At 39.9% G+C, this 23,941-nt stretch overlaps 1 protein-coding gene and 1 non-coding gene across 2 annotated transcripts in view; both read left to right on the forward strand.

Moving 5' to 3' along the window:
- The first annotated feature begins 804 nt into the window (after positions 1 to 804).
- LOC124756167 (dynein assembly factor with WDR repeat domains 1) overlaps positions 805 to 23,941 on the forward strand; it is a 72,952-nt gene continuing 49,815 nt past the window's right edge. Inside the window, exons 1-3 of the mRNA XM_047249049.1 lie at positions 805 to 844; positions 13,003 to 13,075; positions 13,216 to 13,419. Of these exons, the coding sequence (XP_047105005.1) occupies positions 805 to 844; positions 13,003 to 13,075; positions 13,216 to 13,419 (317 nt within the window). The remainder of the gene's footprint in view (positions 845 to 13,002; positions 13,076 to 13,215; positions 13,420 to 23,941) is intronic.
- Trnat-ugu lies at positions 5,019 to 5,093 on the forward strand. Its single transcript has one exon. It is a non-coding gene; the product is annotated as a tRNA-Thr (tRNA).

Below are 23,941 nucleotides of genomic sequence, written 5' to 3' on the forward strand. Positions count from 1 at the left end.
GTGGTGCCACTATATGGTTTCAAAACGAAGATTAATTAAGTTCCTGCTTCACTGTTTCCCGCCAGGTTGGGAAGATAAAAAAATCGGTTTGGATAACTTATTTGTAAGTAATGTGACGCCAAAGGGTTTAGTGTTCGTTGATTTGTAGTGGAACCGTACTATCATTACTTTCATGTATTTTTCTCGAATTTGATAGCGGTGCAGTCTGTATGAATTTTAAGTTTAACCCTCTGCCTGACATTTAATTATGAACTGCAGAGTAATTATGTAGATGCAGATATTTCTTTTTTGTATGTTTTATTTTACGAAGGATTGCCGAACGGAGATTTATGAAAAATGACACTTAACTCAGGTAGAATAGTTCAATGAGAAAAAAAAGTGTTCTCATTGTTTTTGTAATTGAGAATTGCATTGTATCATGTTAACTCGCCTCATAGAAAGCCAATGAAATTGTCTTTAAAAAAACACCTCATATTTGCAGATTTGCGAAATAAAAAATTTGAAAAAGCCTCTTCCATGCAGCTGACAGTTGTTTAGAGTATGAATGTGGGAGATGAACATTAAAACGGTGAACTATACACAGAAAACTTTGTTATTAAGGACAGTCTGCATTAAAAAATAAATTAATTGTTTTGCCAGGCAACGATATCAAGTGCTGTTGCTCGTAGCAACCGTTGCACAACGACTCAACGAGACCAGAATGCAGTTAGGAGTTAAACAATGTGAGGCAGAAGCTGTATGCTGTAGCCAAGGAGACTGTACCTATCACTTTTTTGTTTTTGACATGCTGTATAAGGTTTAGAAATGAGGATTAATAAGTTCCTGCTTCGCTATTTTCCGCCAGGTTGGTAAATGAATGCAATTAGTGTAATTAATGTGCGCCAAAGATTTTAGTGTTCGTTCATTTATATAGGGACCGTACTATCATTACATTGGTCTGTTTTTATTGAATCTGATAGCCATACAGTCTATATGAACTTAAAGTATATGATACGGCAGCGACGAATGCCAAATAAAAACCCGTCAGCCTCCACAATTTTCGCCTGCCGATGTGGCCTAGCGGTTCTAGGCGCTTCAGTCCGGAACCGCGGGACTGCTACGGTCGCAGGTTCGAATCCTGCCTCGGGCATGTGTGTGTGTGATGTCCTTAGGTTAGTTAGGTTTAAGTAGTTCTAAGTTCCAGGGGACTTATGACCTAAGATGTTGAGTCCCATAGTGCTCAGAGCCATTTTGTGTGATGTTATTAGTCCTAAGTTGTAGGGGACTAATGACCTTAGATGTTAAGTCCCGTAGTGCTCAGAGCCATTTCAACCATTTCATTTCCACAATTTTCATCTGATCGCCGAGGGGTTAAATTTGCAGCAAATTTGCCATACTTCGATATTATTTTCTCTGATATTGTATCATCACTGTTGCGAGGTGCAGTGGCTTAATAAGGGTAATGCGAATGAACATTCGTCGAAAATGTAGTCATTCAATAATAAAACTGTAACAGCTCCTGATTGGCTTTTGTAAATATGATGGGAACATCGGTACTGAACACACCTTTGCACAATGTTCCAATTAGCCCCTACAATGACAAACAATGGAAGATTGGCGCTAAGAAATTTCACAGTTTGTACAAGTGTTAAGTAGTTTTCTAAATTTTTCATCACATTTAGTCAAGTTGCTAAAATGTATTTTGAGTTCCTTTTACGTTTACTTTGAACTTTAGACATTATTCGTAGAAATCCTATCGGAATAATGTTGGAAAAGACGAATAATTAAAATATACCACCCATGACGTCATAGCACGTCAGATGGTGTAGACACAATCGGGAATTAGTTAAAAAAAATTAACAGAGTTGCTGTAGGCACTCATCTATCTACCCTTATGTCCAGTAATATGCGATTTGGTTATCCCTCGCATTATTTCTCTGTGGCTGATAGAATGACCAAGTATTCCAACAAGTATGCCTGTGTTATCAGAGGTATTATTTTGAATTCAGACGTATGACATGGTATATTACTTGAACATCCACTACCACAGCTGTGCATTCATTGTGCTCGACTCCCATATGCACTGACAGGTATTTTTCCGCGGTATGATGTCTGGAACAGGGTGCACTCAGCCTTATAAGTCCAGTGGAGAAACAGCTAGATTGACAAGTAATGGCTTGAAGTTATGGAAAGCTACTGTGACTGAGTGAGCAGCATGTTGATGCCTTGCACCATCCACACTATATCTAAATGACTCCATATGGTTGAAGATGACATGGCAGCCAATCAATATCATGTCGTCCTCTGGACCTGATTGCACAGTTCCTTTATGATTACTTGAAAATGTAGTTGGAGGTACTCGTTCGACTCTTATGCCCAATAATATGTGCTTTAATTATCTCTTGCATTATTTCTTTGTGACTGATAGAATGATACAGGATTGCAACCAGTATGTCATCAGAAATGCATACACAGTGAATACTAAATTGTAGCCACTTACGTACATTGTTAGACATTAAAACTGTAACAGCATGAAGGCATCATGCAACAAATGTCAAATTGGCGTAAAATGTACTACATACATGGATATGCAAAGATTTATCATTTCAGCACAACTACATGAAGCATGTAGGAGTAATGCCACATGCATTCTGTATCTAAGGAAAGATTGCACAGTGAGTTACACAATCAGTAACTGCATTTGGAAGTTGCTCATTTGTGAGAAGGTTGTGCTATGGCTCATGTAAAAAGGGGCAGACATCTACCAACAATTGTTGAAATTCAGCAGCAGAACAATTGATCCAGATCTATGCTGCAGTTTATCATTCTGTAATACTGCTGCTCGTGTTGGTCAGGACTCCACAACTATCATAAAAATATGGAATCAGTGGGCTTAGGAGGTCCATATTTAATGTTACACAGGAAGTCAGTGCCCCACATACCTAGAGATATATTGTTTGCCTGACTGTGCAGGACCATACTGCCACATCACTTACCTTGGGGTAGAAATTGGTCTTGTTTTCAGGAGGCCAAGTATTCAAGACACAGTGCAACAATGTCTGTGGCATAACAGACTTTCTGTACAGTAACCATTGTTGCAGCTTCCCTGTGTGCATCAGCAGAGAGAGGCCTGCCGACAGTGGTGCAACCAATGACAGTACTGAACAAAGGAGTGGCACCACACTGTCTTTTCAGATTTATTTATTTATTTATTTGATTAGCCATCCGTAGACATTTTGCAATGTATGGATGTTGTCAGTTTGGATACAGTGATTTTTGCAGATACATTGACACTATTATATGCATTTACAGAGTATACAAATACAATGACATTTATCACTTAAATTACATTCAAACAATTAAATGTTCACTTATTGTTTAGAAACAGTGTTCCTGAAAATATAGTTTAAGAGTTTTCTGTAACAGTACATGAGTTTTAATTGTGTGTACAGAGTGACATGGAATGTATCCATCAACATTTTCTGATTTGTCAAGTGTCCTGTCTTTGAGAGCTTAAGAATGGTATCTTTTAACAAGATAACACAAGACCTCCTGTTGCCCTTTTTGTCCTGTCTTATGTGAATGCAGGGGATGTGTGATTGTTGCCCTGAGAGCACATTCCTCAGATTCATCACCCATTGAAAACAGCTGGTCATCAGTTGCAGAGGGACTGGCATGCCACCATTTGCCAGCCACTATGATTAATGAGCTTCGGTATGGCATTAATGAAGCGCGAAATGACATACAATCAATCGGGGTAACTTAGTACCACATTTTACAATTTTTTGAAAATAATGGACCGAAAATAAATTATACATTGCAATAGACATTTTAGCATTTGTAGTTACTGATCACTTGCAAAATATATACTAACTATGCCCTATTAGAGTAAAATTTCAATTTTAATAGTGTTTCAAAGGTACACTGTCATTAACGATAACTTAAGATCACGCTTACATTTTTCCTTTGTCTAATGCTCTGGTTAAATTTAGATCATGCCAGAAGGAAAGCAGATATTAATAAGATTTAAAAACAAATGATGTTAATTCAGTACTGCAGGTTTACTTTGAAATACGAAGGTATTTTTATCGACCTGACATCGTTCAGCTTAGATCACTGTTGACAAAAGTTCCCATTGCAGACAACACAATTAAAAGGTAATCACAAGCCTAAGAGCTTGTAGGGAGTTGGAAAGACAGCTGAAATACTAACTAGAAATCACAGAGATTATAAAACTTTACTTTTAGTATAAAATTATGCAAGAAGGTGAAGCAGCAGCAATTTGAAACAAAAGTGCTAAGTATGAAGAAGGTATCTGTTCTTTCAGACATGTCCGAAAGAACATATACCTTTGGTTACCGTGCAGCTCTCTTAGAATGAAATGTTAATTAAATCAAGACCCTAAGCTGTCAACAGGTGTTGATATACATCAACGGGACAATTGAAAATGTGTGCCCAGACCGGGGCTTGAACCCGGGATCTCCTGCTTACATGGCAGATGCTTTATCCATCTGAGCCACCAAGGGCACAGAGGATGGTGCGACTGCAGGGATTTATCCCTTGCACGCTCCCTGCATGACCCACATTCTCAAATTAATGTCCACACACTACATTCGTAGTGCCCCTGCCCACTACACTCATTACTCACAGCAGACAATCTTACCGAGTCCCATAAGAGTTCGCGCAATGTGTGTGCATCCAGCACAGAAGAAGGAGGTCAAGATGGTATCTGTTCTTTCAGACATGTCTAAAAGAACAGATACTATCTCCATATATTAACAGTTATCTTTCAGACATGTCCGAAAGAACAAATACCACCTTCATATAGTTAAGGCTAACTGGCCATTGACCTTCTTCTTCTGTGCTGGATATAAATGCATTGCCCGAACTCTTACGGGACTCGGTGAGATTGTCTGCTGCAAGTAATGAGTGTAGTGGGCAGGGGCACTACGAATGTAGTGTGTGGACATTAAGTTTGGAATGTGGGTCTCATGGAGAGTGTGCAAGGGATAAATCCCTGCAGTTGCACTATCCTCTGTGCCCTTGGTGGCTCAGATGGATAGAGTGTCTGCCATGTAAGCAGGAGATCCCGGGTTCGAGTCCCGGTCGGGGCACACGTTTTCAACTGTCCCCGTTGATGTATATCAACACCTGTCAACAGCTTAGGGTCTTGATTCAGTTATCATTTCAAAGTGCTAAGTGGTACAAAGATGTCCCAACAGTTAAAAAGCAACCCTGAGTGACTGTACCAGTTGATACCCAGCTGGATTAGAGCTACCACACCCAGTATCCCCTTCCCACCAAAAATCAGCTAGAAGCTTAAAGTGTACACTTCCTACTATACTGTATAATAGGAATTTCATTATTTGCTTGCTTCCTGGTACTACAATTTTAATGACTAGAAATGTATTACTGTGAAAGTCCTTTCATCATATTCCATATATCAGTGATGTGTCATGATAATATAACTGTTGTTGATAATAGTCTCATCATATTCTCAGGTAAGTCTTTGTGGTTTGTATAAAATGCATATGTGAATCATCAGCTGTTTTTATTTTAAACCCAACTTCTACCAGTTTCGGTCTTGGACCATCTTCACGAATGAAGGGTTAAAGTGGTTTAAGCCACAATACTGCATTAGTCATTACTTAAAATGTGTAGTGCATGCCCTGAATGTAAATATGAGAGACAGGACTTCGAAAGAAAAACATCTGAATTCTAAATGCATACAGAGCAGTTCTCCTGTGTTCATGCATAGTATTCTGTAGATTCCATCATGACAGAGAATCTCTGGGGATGTGTAGTGAATAAAGGTATTTATTAATAATTAGTATTGATAAGAAATTATCATAAAGTGCTCCTGATGGACATATGAACTACACCATCAATGATAATTTTTTGTATTTAGTTTATACTCAGTGGTGGGCATGACAAGACATCCTGTGAAACATTACTAAATGCCTTCTCTGAAAACCACAAACAACAGATGGATGGTACCCCAGTCATGATGGAAATATATTAGATCTAACAGTAACAAATAGACTAACCTCTTTCAGGATTCCCACATCGAAACTGGTATCAGTGACTATGAGGCAGTTGCAGTGACAGCAAATACAAAAGCAAAACGGACAACTAGAATGAGTAGAAAGATTTATATGTTCATTAAAGTGGGTAAAGAATGTGTAGATCATATCTCAGTGGAAAGCATGAAGCTTTCAGCTCGGGGCAGAAACATGTAGAACAACTATATCTCAAGTTTAAAAGAGTAGTTGACCATGCTATGGACAGATATGTACTTAATAGAACAGTTAGTAGTGGGAGGGACCCTCCATGGTATGCAGTCACCTTAAAGAAATAGAGACTGCTGCATATTATGTGTAACACAAGGCAGAGGTCTACAGATTCACACATTTTGAATGAAAAGCATTTGGCTGCAAGAGAGCAACATGTGAAACCATCAATGTCAACTGTAGCAGCATATTGTCAAAATATTTTGAATAGAACACAAAGAAAATCTGTTCACATATAGAGGCTGTTAGTGGTGTCAGAATTAATGTCCAGTCACTTGTGGATGAGGCAGGAACTGAAACTGAGGATAGCAAAACTCCATCTTTTACAAAGAAAAACCCAAGAGTATTGGCACATTTTAATTCTCACACCACTGAAAAGATGAGTGGAGTAGATACTAGTGTGAGGGGTATTGAGAAATGCCTTGAATCATTAAAATTACACCAAGCTGCAGGTCTTGGATTACTTATTACTTTTGTGGCTGAGATATTACTGTTTTTAAAAAAAACTATGATCTACCATAGATCTCTTTAACAATAAGCTGTGCCCAGTAGTTGGAAGAAAGCACAAGTAACACCTGTGTACAACAAGGGTAGCAGAAGTGCACAAAACTACCATTCAGTGTCCTTGACATTGATTTGTTGTAGAATCTTAGGATGTATTATGAGCTCAAATACAGTGACACATCTGAAACAGAGTAACCTCCTCCATAACAACCAGCATGGATCCCAAAAACATAAATCGTGTGAAATCCAGCTCTAACTATTCTTGTGTGACATATTGAAAGCCATGGATCAGGGCAGTCAGGTAGACACAGTGTTCCTCAGTTTTTGAAAAGCATTTTACTCAGTACCACATCTATAGTTATTATCAAAAAAAGTATGATTGTATCGCATGTTGAGCGAAATTTGTGACTGGATTGGGGACTTTTTGGTAGGAAGGATGCAGCTAGTTATCTTGGATGGAGAGTCATCAACAGATGTAGTCATAGCTTTGGGTGTGTCCGGGGAAGTGTGTTGGGACCCTTGCTGTTAATACTGTATGTGAATGACCTTGGAGACAATATAAATAGTCACCTCAAAATTTTTGCAGGTGATGCAGTTACCTATAATTCACTACTGTCTGAAAAAAGCTGTCCAAATGTTCTGTTAGATGTTGATAAGGTTTCAGAGTAGTGCAGCAATTTGCAGCTTGCATTCAGTGTTCAGAGATGTAAAATTGTGGACCTTCACAAAACAAAACAGAAAGAGTATCCTTTTACTATAATACCAATGAGTCACAATTGGAACCACTCAACTCATACAGGCATACCCTCTGCTATGCACTTCACATTGACTTACAGAGTATATATGTATATGTGCTTAATAAAAGGCTGCCTCATCTTCTGGCCTTCTCTCTTTAGGCTAAGATAAACCTGTCCTGTCTACCTACTTGTCCTCTGTCAGCCTGCTGATGTTCTCCGCAAAGGTTTATAATGCAAGGATTGCTGTTGGATTATGGTGTCTGTAACCTGTTTGCATTGTACTTTTCATGGGTTTAAAGAACAAGTAAGAAGGAGGAAGCTGATACATATGAAAAAATAATAAAATAAAAATAATAATAAAAAAGGAATAAAGTCCTAGGCCCTTCAGGTTCATAAAAAATTGTGTTTAATATCAATATTAGTTGCTACTCACCATATAACAGGGATTCTGAGGTGCAGATAGGCATAATAATAGGACTGTCAGAAAGCGAGCTTTCGGCCAGCAAGGCCTTTGTCGAAAGCAGACAAAACACCCCCCCCCCCCCCCCCCCATACACACACACGAAAATAGACAACACACACACCCACACACACATTGACGCAAAAGCAACTCACACACACATGACTACAGTCTCTGGCAGCTAAAGCCAGACACACATTCCATCCTGGATTTTCCTCTGTGTGTGTTAAATATCACTTAGAAAACTGTTCACAATGTTGGATCAGAAAACAGACAAGCATGTAGTACTGACAGTTAATTGACTATCAGGTGGAAATACCAGACATCGGGCAGTTCAGATTGAGCTGAGGATGTCCCACTTTGGATTGTCTGTCACAATACAAGGACTGAAGAACACAGTGTAACAGTAACTGATAATTTGTATTTAGCTCCAACAAACTTAAGTGATAGACACTGAAGTGCCAAAGAAAGAGGAATAGGCATGCGAATTCAAATATGGAGATATATAAACAGGCAGAATACGGCACTGCAGTTGGCAACACCTATATAAGACACAATTGTCTGGTGCAGTTGTTAGACTGGTTACTGCTGCTACAATGGCAGGTTATCAAGATTTATGTGAGTTTGAATGTGGTGTTATAGTTGGCGCATGAGCGATGGGACACAGCATCTCCGAGGTAGCGATGAGGTGGGGATTTTCCTGTATGACCATTTCATGAGTGTACTGTGAATATCAGGAATCCAGAATTCAAATAAAATGTCTGACATCGCTGCAGCTGGAAAAAGATTCTGCAAGAATGGGACCAATGACAATGAAGAGAATCGTTCAAAGTGACAGAAGTGCAACCCTTCTGCAAATTGTGGCAGATTTCAATGCTGGGCCATCAACAAGTGTCAGAATGTGAACCATTCAACGAAACATCATAAATATGGGCTTTTGAAGCCAAAGGCACACTCGTGTACCCTTGATCACTGCACGACACAGAGGTTTACACCTCGCCTGGACCTGTCAACACCGACGTTGGACTATTGATGATTGGAAACATGTTGCCTGGTCGGACAAGTCTCGTTTCAAATAATATTGAGCAGATGGATGTATACGGGTATGGAGACTACCTCATGAATCCATAGACACTACATGTCAGCAGGGGACTGTTCAAGCTGGTGGAGGCTCTGTAATGGTGTGGGGCATGTGCAGTTGGAGTGATATTGCACACCTGATACGTCTAGATATGACTCTGACAGATGACACATACGTAAGCATCCTGTCTGATCACCTGAACCATTCATGTTCATTGTGCATTCTGACAGACTTGGGCAGTTCCAACAGGACAATGTGACACCCCACACATCCAGAATTGCTACAGAGTGGCTCCAGAAACACTCTTCTGAGTTTAAACACTTCTGCTGGCCACCAAACTTCCCAGACATGAACATTATTGAGCATATCTGGGATCCCTTGCAATGTGCTGCTCACAAGAGATCTCCAGCCTCTTGTACTCCTACAGATTTATGGGCAGCCCTGCAGGATTCATAATGTCAGTTCCCTCCAGCACTACTTCAGACATTAGTCAAGTCCATGCCATGTCGTGTTGTGGCACTTTTGCGTGCTTACAAGGGGCCTATACATTAGGCAGATGTACCAATTTTTTTGGCTCTTCAGTGTAGCTATAGAACCAATAAAACAATAGATTATCTGACTGTGAAACTTAAATGTTAACATTAAAATATACTGTTCAGTTAGGCACAGATAGTAAAAGAAAACCACCATATTACAGAATCATAAACAGTGACTCGGTCTAGAGATAAATTACGAGAATAATGTTGGGGAAAGATTTACAAGACAGAGAGTATAGATGGAAAATTTAATTCTTTTTCAAACATATTCCTTTGAGTATTTTTTCTCCTTAAACTTCTTCTTCTAGTGCCTATCCATTTTGGGTACTGGTGACCACCAAAGCTATATCACTTTTGTTTGTCAGAAAGAGTTCCTCACATACATGTGAAGTCCGTGTCCCTAAGCTTCCAAGCCAACATCTTCTTCTTCTTCCTCATCCTGTTTTACCAGGTACCTTCCCATGAAGAATGCTCTGCAGCAGTTTTATAGCTGTTTCAATTTCTCATTATGTGGCTGAGATATTGTAGTTTTCTGCATTTTACTGGTTTTGGAACTTCATTCCTTTCTTCATTTTGCAGAGAATGCAGTCATTAGTAATTCTCTCTCTTTACGGCACTCTTAGAATTCCCCACTTAAATTAATAATGGAAAAACAGAACTGAAGCAAAGATAAGGTATTGATACATTTTAGGTTTAAAGTACCTTGTTTTAGGAAAGAAGAGTCATCCCCATAAAGTAGAGAACATGGTGTAGTCAAGAGCTGAAACTCTATTACCACCAGTATCATAATTAGCATTTATATAAATGTTACTCTATTACCACTTGTATTGTAATTAGTATTTATATGAATGTTAATCTGTCCTTTGTCACAGTGTATCACTAGATGACAGAGGCCATGAATTGTGAGATGTAATTCTGGAACTGCAGCTGTATTTGAATAATTGTCCAGAAACCCATCTGCTTACCAAAACAGGGCAGGACCAAGCTCCAACTTAAACAATACCATAACATTCATGTCAGCTTATAGAATGATTCAACACTGGACAATTACCTGGGGGAAGACAGCTGGAATCCATAATTTGATGAAGTACTGCCTAAGTAGTCTGAAAATAGCATGGAAAAGATTCATAATAATGTACAGAAAGTTCTGGTTGAAAATTACAAATTATTTAGGAATAAAAGAGATGACTCACCAAAAGGCAGAAGCACTGTGTCATTGATAGGCACATAAACAAATGATAAGGAGCTTGGCTAGCTTTTGGAATGCATTTCCTTTTTCTAGCTGTAGGAAAAACATGCACACAAACACACACACACACACACACACACACACACACACACACACATTCATTCACATGCATACAAAGACACGCACACATTCACTCACATGCACACACCCGTCTCTCTACATTGTGCTCAGTCGACTGCCAGCTCTTTACCGGCCCTCGGTGAGTGTACTGGGGTGAGGCAAGGATGTGGGGTGGGGTGAAGGCCTATTCTAAAATACTTTTTAATTTTACATATTTGTGCTCCAAATCTTCATCCTCAAAGCTAAAGTATTTGATGTTGGCTACTCAAACACTCTGCAGTCTGCATATTGCCCTTCTTGCAAAGCAAAAATATTTTCCATCTTTATTCCTTGTAATGTCTGTGATCATTATAGCTTCATGATCATTGGCACCCATCTCTGTCCTAAAATTTTAGATCTGTTAGTCAGCAGGAGGTCTGAGATGTTCTCACCAGCAAGTTCCCAAACTGTATGCTTCAAGCAATGTTGACATTAAAAACACTCTCAAATGAACCCTTGCCTACAGAGCCAGTTTTGATTGTACGACTCTTCCATTCTATAGCTGGAATGTTGAAGTCTCCTCCAGTTACGATAACATGATTAGGAAACTTACTCATGATATTCTCTAAGCTGTCTCTGAAATGCTCTGCGCTACAGCTCCTGATGCAGTTGGTCTTTTCAGAAGCACATGAGGAAACTGTCAAACTAAATGACATATTTGAACTAAGTACTACTGATGCTGCTGCCACTGCCACTGTGAGGTTCTCTACACTCTACAACTGGAGCACAACTGACTCTTTACTGCGAAACAGCTGCAAAATTCAAGTAAATTAGATGACTATAGCACTGATGGCGCCATGAAACAACAAGATGAAGTTATTTCACTCTACACTAGTGATCGCAAAATACATCAAAGTAAATAACACTTCTAAAAACAGATAAATAAACATACACTATTCACTTCTTCCCAGAAGTATGTAAGAAAACTGCTAAACTAAATAATGGATACGAACTATGGACGCTTTACAACTGGACTGCAGAACATTTGTTTTCATCTGTTGGTGTATTCATTGTCTTGAACCATATCACTGTGGAACCCCATTCATGTCTGAACGTATGTTGTATTACTTCTGCTCCAAATATGTTTAAAAGCTGACACAGAAATGTTGAGTCATTGACTGAGTTTTCTCAAGTAATTATATGAGATTATTGCAATATATTAATAGTTTTGAAACAGGAAATGTGACATGATGTCTTGCATACTTAAGTTGAAAGGTCAATGCTGCCGTTGATTGTAGACTGTGATAATTCTTCATTCTTTTTCAGAGTGAAAGTTCTGGATTTTCCTTTTTTCAATTATGTACATGACATGGAGTAGCTTTTGTGATTTTTGAAAAAAATTCAAAGTTACATAATTTCCTTATTTATTAACAATTTGGACTGCCAACAATTCACATACTGGTCACAAAACTGCTGCCTTGCAACAACTCTGCAACAACTGAGTAACAACTACCAATTAATCAATGACTGCTCACAGCCAATGTTTGTAATCCTTTTGCATCTTATGAACTAACTGCTTTTATTTAACACTAGCCCTTATACAGAATCATGACAATTTAATGAAATGATCATGTGGCATTGATGGCCAGGAGGCCCCATCCGGGAAAGTTCAGCCGCTGAGTTGCAAGTCTTATTTCAGGTGACACCCATTGGGTGACATGTGTGTTGGTGATGATGAAATGATTATGAGGGCAAAACAACACCCAGTCCCGGAGTGGAGAAAATCTCCAACCCAGCTGGGAATCGAACCTCGGCTCGCTGCATGGTAGGCAAATATGTTACCACTCGGCAAAGCAGGCGGACAGTCATTGACAAAAATCATACTGATAGTTTTGTCATAATAGATGTTTAAGTTCACTTATAAAGAAAAAATATATTACTATAAATAATTTTTGTATGTGACATTGAGGTCAAGAAGGTATATGTGTATGTTTTTAAAAAGTGTTTCTGTGCTAAATTTGTAAAATAAATCCCTTTAACAATTATTTTTTGTTATTGCATTACATTATCTCCATTTGGAACTGAGCTTGTTGGAATTAATTATTTTATATATATTTTCTTAATTAGGTGTTGGCTGGGAATATACGAAACACGGACGGTCTAAGATTAAGATGAATGATCTTATCAATTTTTCTGACAAGTGAGTACAGTTGCATTACTGGTTTGAACTTATCTGGCTGTTGTAATACATAAATTCGTTTTTATGTTTGCTTTTTTAAACAAACGATTTCTGATGTATGATATTTCAAATTTGTAATGTGATACTAATTACAATTAAAGGACAAATGTACTGCAGTTGGTGGAGATAATTGCAAAACATGAGCCACTTATAACAGAGAAAATTGTTCAGCAGTTAATAGATTTACTTTTGAAGCTACAGAAAAAACTTAAGGAATCTGTAGATCATCGGTTTCAGAAATGCTTAGTACTTAAAGCTCATTTACTACCTCTTACAAATGTTGCATTTGACAGAGAAGGGAAAAAGTAAGTAAAATTTTATTATACGTGCATTTTTTTATGCCATTCACTTTAAAATTTCACAAAAATCAATTTTCTGACTATTTTAACTGTAGAGAGGTAAAATTAGTATGGACAACTAAAGAATGAGAGGCACACATAATATAAATAACAGTGTGGTTTTCAAAATATGTTATATTCAGCAGATTTTCAGTAGTAGCGTTATTAAAAATTAGTCACTGTTAAATAAATAATTTTCCCATCACTATCAATTAATTCATCATTTTATTCTTCTGACTTGTTGGTATTAACTGTTCTTCATCTACATATATAGGAAGATTTTCACCAGATACACAGTATTTACTGTTATGCTCATAATGCATTATCATGTTTATAAGTTGACGCAGATGAAAAATAATTAAAAAGCTAAATATTTTATTTGGATAAGGAAATAATAATTCAGTAGTGTTTTAAATCCCTGATATATTTCATTATGCCAAATGTTAAATTTCATACTATGCTTAGGTGTGTTGTCTATATCTACATCAACGTGATTACTCTACAGTATTATGAAAAAGATAGAGTGCTACTCTCTGAAAAGATGACATGTTGAGTTGCAGACAGGCATGATATATAAAATTTCAGCCAAAGCACACACATTCATACAGGCAACCACACTGCACATACACATGACCACACACTGCAACAGAGATGCATTGAATGGGAGAAACAATCTGGAGCAGGGGAGGTGGGGGGGGGGGGGGGTTGAGAGTTAGATACAGCAGGGTACATGTGGGGGAAGAGGAATCAGCACTGCCTGGTGGAGCTTGCAGTGGCTAGAGGTAGTAGAACTTGCCAACAGGCACAACAGCACTGGAAGGTTGTGGTGGAGGGAGAGGAGGAGGGAAAAACAGGGAATGGAAAGGAGAGCAGCAGAGAAGGGGGAAAAGACTGTTGGATGCACCAATAGGGAGCACAAAATGAGGGTAGGGAAGGCAAGCTGTCAGGGGGTGACAGGACAAAGGGGGCAGGAACATTTTGGTGGAGGGTGATGGGATAATGACTTACCATAGTTGAGGCAGAGATGGTTGTGGGAGTGCAGAATGTGTCGTAAGTGTAACTTTCCATCTGTGAAGTTCAAGAAAGCTGGTGGTGGAGTGGAGGAACCAGATGCCTGGGTTGTGAAGCAGCCAGTAAAATCAAGTATGTTATTTACAACTGCATGTTGTGCCACAGGGTGATCCACTTCGCTCTTGGCCACAATTTGGTGGTGGCCATTTGTCCTCATAGACAGCTGGTTGGCAGCCATACCAGTATAAAAAACTGAAGAATCATTGCAACAGAACTGGTATATAATGTCTCTGCTGTCACAGGTGATCTAGCCTCTGATGTGGTAAGATGAAGCAGTGACAGGACTGGAATAGGAAGTGCTGGCTGGGTGGAATGGGCAGGTTGTGCAACTGGGTCCTCCACAGGTATATGATCCTTATGGCAAGGGGTTGAGGTTGGGAGTGGCATAGGGACGGACTGGGTGGGCAATAGAACACCTCCTTGGGGGGGGGGGGGGGGTGAGAAGTATCTTGGGTTGTATGTCCATAATTTCAGGGCTTGATGATAGGCAAGCAAAGCCCTGATGAAGGATATGGTTCAGTTGTTCCAGTCAAGGGTGGTATTGGGTGATGAATAGGATGCTCCTTTATAACTGATTCTTGGGGCTATTTGGGGATACAGCACAGAAAATCTGTTTGTGGGCTAGGCCAGGGGGGTGGGGTCTTATCAGTGAAGGCCTTTAGGAGACATTCAGCATACTGGGCAGTGGAGCTCCCACCACTGCAAACACACCGTTCCCGGGTGGCCAGGCTGTGTGGGAGTGATTTTTTGTGTGGGATGACAGCTGTTGAAATGCAGACACTGTTGGTGGTTAGTGGGATTAATGTGGACAGAAGTGTGGATGGAGGTATCATAGAGGAGCAAGTCATTGACAAGGAAAGTCGCACACAGGTTTGAAGAGAGCCAAGTGAAGTGGATGGGAGAGGATGTGTTAAGGTTTTGTAGTATGAGAATAGGGTGTTCTGGCCCAGGGTCCAGATCGTGAAGATACTATCAGTGAACATGAACCAGACTTGAAGTTTGCGGTTTTGGGAGGCTAAGAAGGTTTCTTCTAGTCGTCCCAGGTTGGCATAGGAGGGTACCATGTGAATGCCCACAGCTATGCCTCAGATTTGTTTCTAAACCTTCCCTTCAAAGGAAAAATAGTTGTGTGTTATGTTATAGTTAGTAAAATCTACCCACCAAGCAGCAGCAGAACACGCATATAAAAGGTTACAATTATGTAAGCTTTCAGAGCCAGTGACTCTTTCTTCCAGCAGAAGTGTTGAAGGAGTAGAAAGAGGGATGAAGGAAAAGGACTAGAGAGGTATAGGAAAAGAGGCAGATTTTGAAAGAGTCACCTAGAACTGTGGGTCAGGGGAGATTTACCAGACAGGATGAGAAAGAAAGACTGATTGTTGGGGACTGCACCAGATGGGATTTGAAAAACTGATTTATTATATTTTATTTATTTTTTTATATTTATTTATATACTTGTTCCATAGATCTGTACATGTGAGCAAGTCACTCAGATGTGGAACGTGTCAATATACATAATAAAATACATAGAATAAAGACATTGTTATAGTATTAATAACAGTGCACAAAAGTCATACTTACTAGCTTAAAAACTAGTCAACATAAATGTGAAGATAGCAGTTTCATATTTAGGGCATTATTGCATTTATTTTAACCTTCAACAGTAATCAAAACTTCCCACTTTGGGTTTAAAAATGACCCAAAAATGGAAATGAGAAAAACAGAAATTTTTACATTAGGGCATTAATACATTAGTTTAACAGTAAACAGTGTCAAAAAATTTAAAAACATCTTTCCAATCTGGGTTTTACTTATTTCTCTGAAAGAATTCCTCTAGTGAATAAAGTGAGGTCTCAAGTAAATAATTTTTCAAGCTATGTTTAAATACTGATGTACTACTCCTTATACTTTTGATGCTGTTGGGTAGGGAATTGAAAATTTTAGTTCCAGCGTACTTTACCCCTTTCTGAATAAGTGTCAAGTTCTTTAACTCACAGTGGAAATCCTCTTTTCTTCTGGTGTTATGTTCATGATGTAGGCAATTCGTTTCATACAGAGTGGGGTTATTTATTATGAAGCACATCAGTGAATATATGTACTGAGATGTTGCTGTCAGTATTTCAAGTCGTTTAAAAAGATTTCGACATGAGGTTCGTGGGGGTACACCACAAATGATTCTTATTGCTCTTTTTTGTGCTGTGAGGATTTTCTTTGCGACAGGTGTATTGCCCCAGAAGATGATGCCATAACACATGACTGAATGAAAATAGCCGAAGTAAGCTGACTTTGAGATGGTAATGTCATTGAAGCGTGACAAAATTCGTAAAGCAAATGTTGCCAACGTCAGCCGTTTTAGTGTTTGTAGAACGTGATGTTCCCAGTTCAGCCTGCTGTCCCCATATATAAGCCTAGGAATGTTGATAAGTACACTTGCTTTATCATCTCATCATTCTGTGAGATAACTATTTCTTTTGGGTTTTTGTGGTTGTCTGGAACTGGATAAAATTGTTTTTTTTTCAGGTTTATTGAAAGAGAGTTAATACTAAACCAACCCAGAACTTCTTTAAGGATATCATTGACCTCAGATTCTAAGTCAGTAGTTGACACATTATCCACCACAATGCTCGTATCATCAGTGAACATTGTAAATTTACACTGCTTATTGATGGATAAAGGCAGGTCATTAACATATATGAGGAACAGCAAGGGCCCAAGCACTGATCCCTGTGGCACTCCATGCTGCACAATTCCCCACTCAGAGTCCACTATATATTGTGATACACTATCTGAAACATCTAGAATAATCTTCTGCTTCCTATTTTCGAGGTACGATTTTGACCAGTTCCCTACAGGTCATGTAATTCCATAATGACAGGCCTTTTTGAAGAGTATCTGGTGATCTACACAGTCGAACACCTTTGATAGGTCGCATAAGACACCAATTGGCAGCCTCTTGCTGTTTATAGACTCTAGAACATCATTTGTGAATGAGAAAATTGCGTTATCTTTTGAAACTCCCTTTTGAAAACCAAACTGCTGACTGTTAATGATGTTCAGGTCACCAATGTGTGCCACAATCGTGTTGTACAGAGCTTTTACTAGGACTTTTGAAAATGTTCTTAATAGAGAGATAGGGCGATAGTTTGACACATTTGTAGCATCCCCTGCTTTGTACAGGGGCCTGACAACAGAGTATTTCATTCTGTCTGGAAACACTCCTTGTTGCATGGATGTGTTGCAGATGTGAGACAAAACTTCGGTCACTTCACTACAGCAAGCCTTCAACAGCTTGCTTGAAATATCGTCGATACCAGCAGAATGTTTATTTTTCAAAGACTGTATGATTTTTTTGATTTCATTGGCAGTAATGGGAAGCACACTTATTTGACTGAAAGGTTCTGGAAAATTATTTTTCATTATACAGGCAGCTTTATCTACAGAACCATGGCAACCTATCTGTGTTGGGACAGTTAAAAAATGTTGGTTAAAGATTTCAGCAATTTCCTCACTATTAGTTATCTCTGAGTTGTCAACAGTTAAAACAATATTTTTGTCTTTGGTGTAGTTTACAGTCCCTGTTTCTCTCTTTATCACATTCCAGATTGTTTTAATTTTATTTTCAGAATTAGTAATTTCAGATGCTATACACATACTTTTAGAGTTTTAAATTACTTTGGCAAGAATTTTACAGTAGAGTTTATAATGTTTTAGCTGAGCAGGGTTGTTAGAAGTCTTTGATGCTATGTAGAGTTGTCTTTCTCTCTGACAGGAAGCTATGATGCCCTTAGTGAGCCATGGTTTTTTTGCAGACCTAGCAGGTTGGACTCTGTATGACTTTTTTGGAAATACACTTTCAAAAATACCTGCTATCTCATTTGTGCATAAATTGTATTTTGAATTAGCAGTTTCTGCTAGATAAACAGGTGTCCGGTCAGTATGCTGAAGACATGATCTGAACGTTTGAATAGCTTCCTCACTTATTTTCCTTACTGTTTTCCATCTAAGTGAGGTGTCACTCAGAGGAATTCCCAAGCTGATGAAAGTAACTCGTTGTACATCATGGTTAGACAGACCATTTATAACCATTTCAATATTAATATGGTTGACTTTACTCTGATCAACAAAAACGTTATCAATGAGAGTACTGGAAGAGGTTGTGGATCTGGTGGGCGAGCTAACCACGGGAACAAGGTTGTACGTGCACATGAGATTTTCAAACTCCACCTTGCAGGGAGAATTAACCAAGAAATCTATGTTAAAATCCCCAACAACTACAATGCCCCTATTTTTTCTACTTAAGTACAACAAAAGAGTATCTAATTGTTTAACAAACACTTTAAAATTACCAGATGGTGCCCTGTAAACTGCCACAACTGTTAATCTGGAGACAGTGTCTGGCACCTCTATAGCACATACTTCAAAATGTAGCTCAGAGCAGAATCTTTGTACATCTATTGCCGTGAACAAGACATTGTTTTTTACATATACAGCTACTCCTCCTTTGTCGATATAGTTCCTGCAATAAGACGTTGCCAAAACATAGTTGGGAATAGGGACCACTTCAATACCAGCAGTGATGTGGTGTTCTGTTAGACACAGAATGTGGGCACTGTTTATACCTTTTGTGTCTTCTATATTTGCTGTGAACTGATCCAGCTTGCAGTATAGGCCTCTTATGTTCTGATGAAACACTGATAACTTTTGTTTGTCTTTAATTGTATTGCTGTTTGAGTGAACTTTCGTTTGTGTATTAATTACTTGTTGCAGATTTTTGTTACTGGACCAAATCCTGCTAGAGTTGGCCCAGCTCACTAGTTTCCCTCGTTAGTTAGGGCTATGACTGGTCTGCTTTCATGATCATTATTGTTTAGGCCTATTATTTCATGAAAAGCTTTTACAATGTCTGCTGCTAGTTTATTTTTGCCAAACTGATTTAGATGTAGTCCATGCTTTGTGAAGCAGTGTCTCTCATACCTGTCTGTATCCAGTAGTGTCACATTCGCAAACTTAGTGCAAAAGTGTTTCAGTTTACTATTCGTTAGGCGAATTTCTCTGTTCACACAAGACCAGTCTGCCAGGTCATATCTCGTGGGCACAGTTGTTAGTATTATGTTTGTATTCTGTAATAACTGCAGCAATACGAGTAGCTTTTTAATGAAAGTGCTGGCCTCGTTGCAATAAACATCGTTTGCTCCTGCGATTATCGTAACACAGTCTTTTTCCGTGAATTTAGCACATTCTGTGTGTATGTCTTCTATCACATTCACGAATTTTGCTCCTGGTTTAACAATTGCTGATATACACGAACCATCTTGAGCAGAGTTCGACATGCACGTCGAAATATTGCGAGCATGACTGTCTCCAAATATTTTTATGTTATTTTTCCGTTGTGTTTGTTTACGTTCGCGATCGGAACTTTTTCTTACGCAACCACGCGTGTTTTGTGTACACGTGTTGCCGTCTACTACAATTTTAGATGCACTGTGTTTGTTATTTGAGTTATCACTGTTTATCAAGCACTGAACTTTGTCCACTGTTGAGGCTTCTTTATTCACTTGTGGGTTTCCTTTCTTGTATATAAATGTGGCGTCATCGACGGTTACGTTTTCACGACGTACATAACACCGATCTACGCACACTGTCGAAGCACTACTGTTTTGTAGAGCTGTATATCGGTCTTGGAGGACAGCATGTTTCACTTCTAGCACTTCAATATCGGTTTGTAGCATTCTGATTATTTCGTCCTTATTTTTGATAATGTTTGAAAATTTACTTTCACACGCGGCTCCTATGCACGGCTCACAGATCCACAAATAGTCATCAGTTACGAGTTTTAAGTTGATCTTGCAGCAATTTTCATGAAACCAGTACTTGCAGGTTCTACACTGAATTCCTTTACGAACTTTTCTGATACACAATTTACAATTACTATTACTTTTATCTTCATAACTGGGAGCTGAACCTACACGTACTTTCTCTATCGGCCCCATCTTGGAAGACAGAGATCACTGATAAAACATCATGCGTGTGTTAATTAGAGTGAAAAGCTAAGTGCATTGTACATAACAGAGGTGGGAGGGAAGTAGTGAAAAATAGACATGTAAGAAAATGAAAGTTGTGGAAAAGAAAAACAGAGTGAAGAAAGGAATAGTTACTGTGAAGAAATGCTGAGATGGAAGAAATTAACATGAATTAAGACTAGGTGGATGGTGAGAACCAAGGACATGTTGTAGCACTAGTTCCCACCTGTGGAGTTTTGAGAAACCAGTGTGTGGGGGAAGAATCCAGATGGGTTTTGTGGTGAAACAGGCAGCGAGGTCACAACTGTCACATTGTAGAGCTGCTCTGTGACAGGATATTGGGTGTTGTCAGTATACACCCTCTGTCTATGCTCACTCATCCTAACTGATAATTTGGTGGTAGTCATGCCGATGTAAAGGCCGAACAGTGTTTACATAACAACTGGTATATGACATGTTGTTTCACAGATGGCTCTCCCTTTGATAGTATTTGTTTTGCCATTTACAGGGCTGGTGTAGGTGGTGGTAGGAAGGTGCTTAGGGCAAGTATTGCATTGGGGATGGTCACAGGGATGGGAGCCATAGGATATAGATATGGATGAAGAATGAGCATAAGGTTTGACAAGGATATTGCGGAGATTGGTAGGGTGATGAAACGCTATTCTAGGTGTAATGGGCAAAATCTCAGACAGATTGGATCTCGTTTCAGGGCATGCTTTTAGGAAGTAGGTGATTAATACATTCCAGGCCAGGATAATACTGAGTGACAAGTGGTGTGCTCCGAAGCTATTTTTTGGAGGGATCAACAGTACCAGGATTGTATGTGAAGGCCCAGGAAATCTGCTTTTGAACTTGGCTGGTGGAGTAATTTGTCCAGTGAAGGCTGAGGCGAGAATGGTGGTGTATTGCTATAAAGAGTCTGCATCCAAAAAAATACACTCATGCCTATAAATTAAGGATAATTGGAGAATGTGGTGCCACACAACGTGACACTACACAGAACTGGTGCTAATAGCATAGGCACATAGTGAACACACACAACACAGATCTGTAAGTCCACGGTATCGGTGATGAGTTGAGAAAACCGTCCTGAAACACACATGCTACAAAACGCCACTGTTTCCTGCGCATGTACTCAATCATGACATCAATATGGGATATGGTCACCATGCACACATACACAGGCCACACAACAGGTTGGCATACTCTGGATCAAATGGTCAAGCAGCTGCTGGGGTATAGCCTCCTATTCTTGCACCAGTGCCTGTCAGAGCTCCTGAAGTGTCCTAGGGGTTTGAAGACGTGCAGCAGTACATCGGTTGAGAGCATCCCAGATGTGCTCGATGGGGTTTAGATCTGGAGAACAGGCAGGCCATTCCATTCACCTGATATCTTCTGTTTGAAGGTACTCCTCCACGATGGCAGCTCGGTGGGGCTGTGTGTTATCATCCATCAGGAAGAAGGTGTGACCCACTGCACCCCTGAAAAGGTGGACATACTGGTGCAAAGTGACGTCCCGATACACCTGACCTGTTGCAGTTCCTCTGTCAAAGACATGTAGAGGTGTTCATGCACCAATCGTAATCCCACCCCACATCATCAAACAATGACCTCTGTACATGTCCCTTTCAAGGACATTAAGGGGTTGGTATCTGGTTCACACCAGATGAAAACTCAGCGAGAATCACTGTTCAGACTATACCTGGACTCATCCGTGAAGATAACCTGGGACCACTGTTCCAATGACCATGTACTGTGTTCTTGACACCAGTCTTTACAGGCTCTCCTGTGACCAGGGGTCAGTGGAATCCACCTTGCAGGTCTCTGTGCGAATAAACCATGTCTGTTCAGTCATCTGTAGACTGTGTGTCTGGAAACAACTATTCCAGCGGCTGCGGTAAGGTCCTGAGCAATGCTACCTGCGCCCGCATCTCGTGGTCGTGCGGTAGCGTTCTCGCTTCCCACGCCCGGGTTCCCGGGTTCGATTCCCGGCGGGGTCAGGGATTTTCTCTGCCTCGTGATGGCTGGGTGTTGTGTGCTGTCCTTAGGTTAGTTAGGTTTAAGTAGTTCTAAGTTCTAGGGGACTGATGACCATAGATGTTAAGTCCCATAGTGCTCAGAGCCATTTGAACCATTTTTGAATGCTACCTGCAGTACTCCGTGGCTGTCTACAGGCACTCATGGTGAGATATCGGTCTTCTTGTGGTGTAGTACACTGCAGACATCCCGTACTGTAGCGCCTGGACACGTCTGCTGGAATCATTGCCATAATCTTCTGATCACACTTTGTGGCACATGGAGGGCCCTTGCTATGAACTGCTGTGTTTGACCAGCCTCCAGTCGCCCTAGTATTCTACCCCTCACAACGTCATCAACATGTGTTCTTTGAGCCATTTTCAACACGCAATCACCATTAGATGTCTGCATTAAAACAAGTGTTCAGTGCATAGTGCTGTGGAATGTGGAAAAAACTGCAAATTGGCGTTCGTAAGAAGAAGAACAACACCAAAAATGCAACAGGAGTGTAATATGTAAGAAATTGTCCACGCAACCTGCCACTGATGATGCCTTGCAGAAAATAAAGGTGAAACGTGTATGGCACTAAAATTGTGTTTTATTCACTGGCTGTCAGACGGTCCATAAGTAAAAATTATCAATATACCGTAATATTACACGTAACTGAGGAAGACAGGGCTACAAAAGTTGAAGATGTCGACCCATGAAAAGGTCGGTATAGGAAGGAGCAATCCTGGTTCCCATACCCCTCATCTGTTGCTATGTCTGCCCCTCAAAGGTGAAGTAGTTGCTGGTAAGTATAAAGTTGACTAAGGTGATCAAGAAGGATGTGATAGGTCTGGAATCAGGTGGGCACTGACTGAGGAAATGTAAAAGTAAATGCCATGTGGCTAGGGCCTCCCGTTGGGTAGACCGTTCGCCTGGTGCAAGTCTTTCGAGTTGACGCCACTTCGGCAACTTGCGGATCAATGGGGATGAAATGATGGTGATAAGGACAACACAACACACAGTCCCTCAGTGGAGAAAATCTCCAGCCAGCCGGGAATCGCACATGGGCCCCGTTAGGTATGACATTCCATTGCGCTGACCACTCAGCTACCAGGGGCGGACACTGAGGAAATGTTCAGCAGCAGACAGACCATGTACTTGGGGGATGTTAATATAGAGGGACATGGCATCAATGGTGACAGAAAAGGCATGGGGTGGGAGTGGGATGGGCACAGATTTCGGACAATCTAGAAATGGTTGGTGTGTTTGATACAGGACGGAAGTCTTTTTACTATGTGTTGTAGATGCTGAATAGTTAAGGCAGATATGTGTCTGGTGGGTGCTTTGAACCCAGCAACTATAGGGTGGCCAGGATGAATGGGTTTGTGGATGGGAGT

This window comes from Schistocerca piceifrons, chromosome 1 (assembly GCF_021461385.2).
Source record: "Schistocerca piceifrons isolate TAMUIC-IGC-003096 chromosome 1, iqSchPice1.1, whole genome shotgun sequence".
Classification (NCBI taxonomy): domain Eukaryota; kingdom Metazoa; phylum Arthropoda; class Insecta; order Orthoptera; family Acrididae; genus Schistocerca; species Schistocerca piceifrons.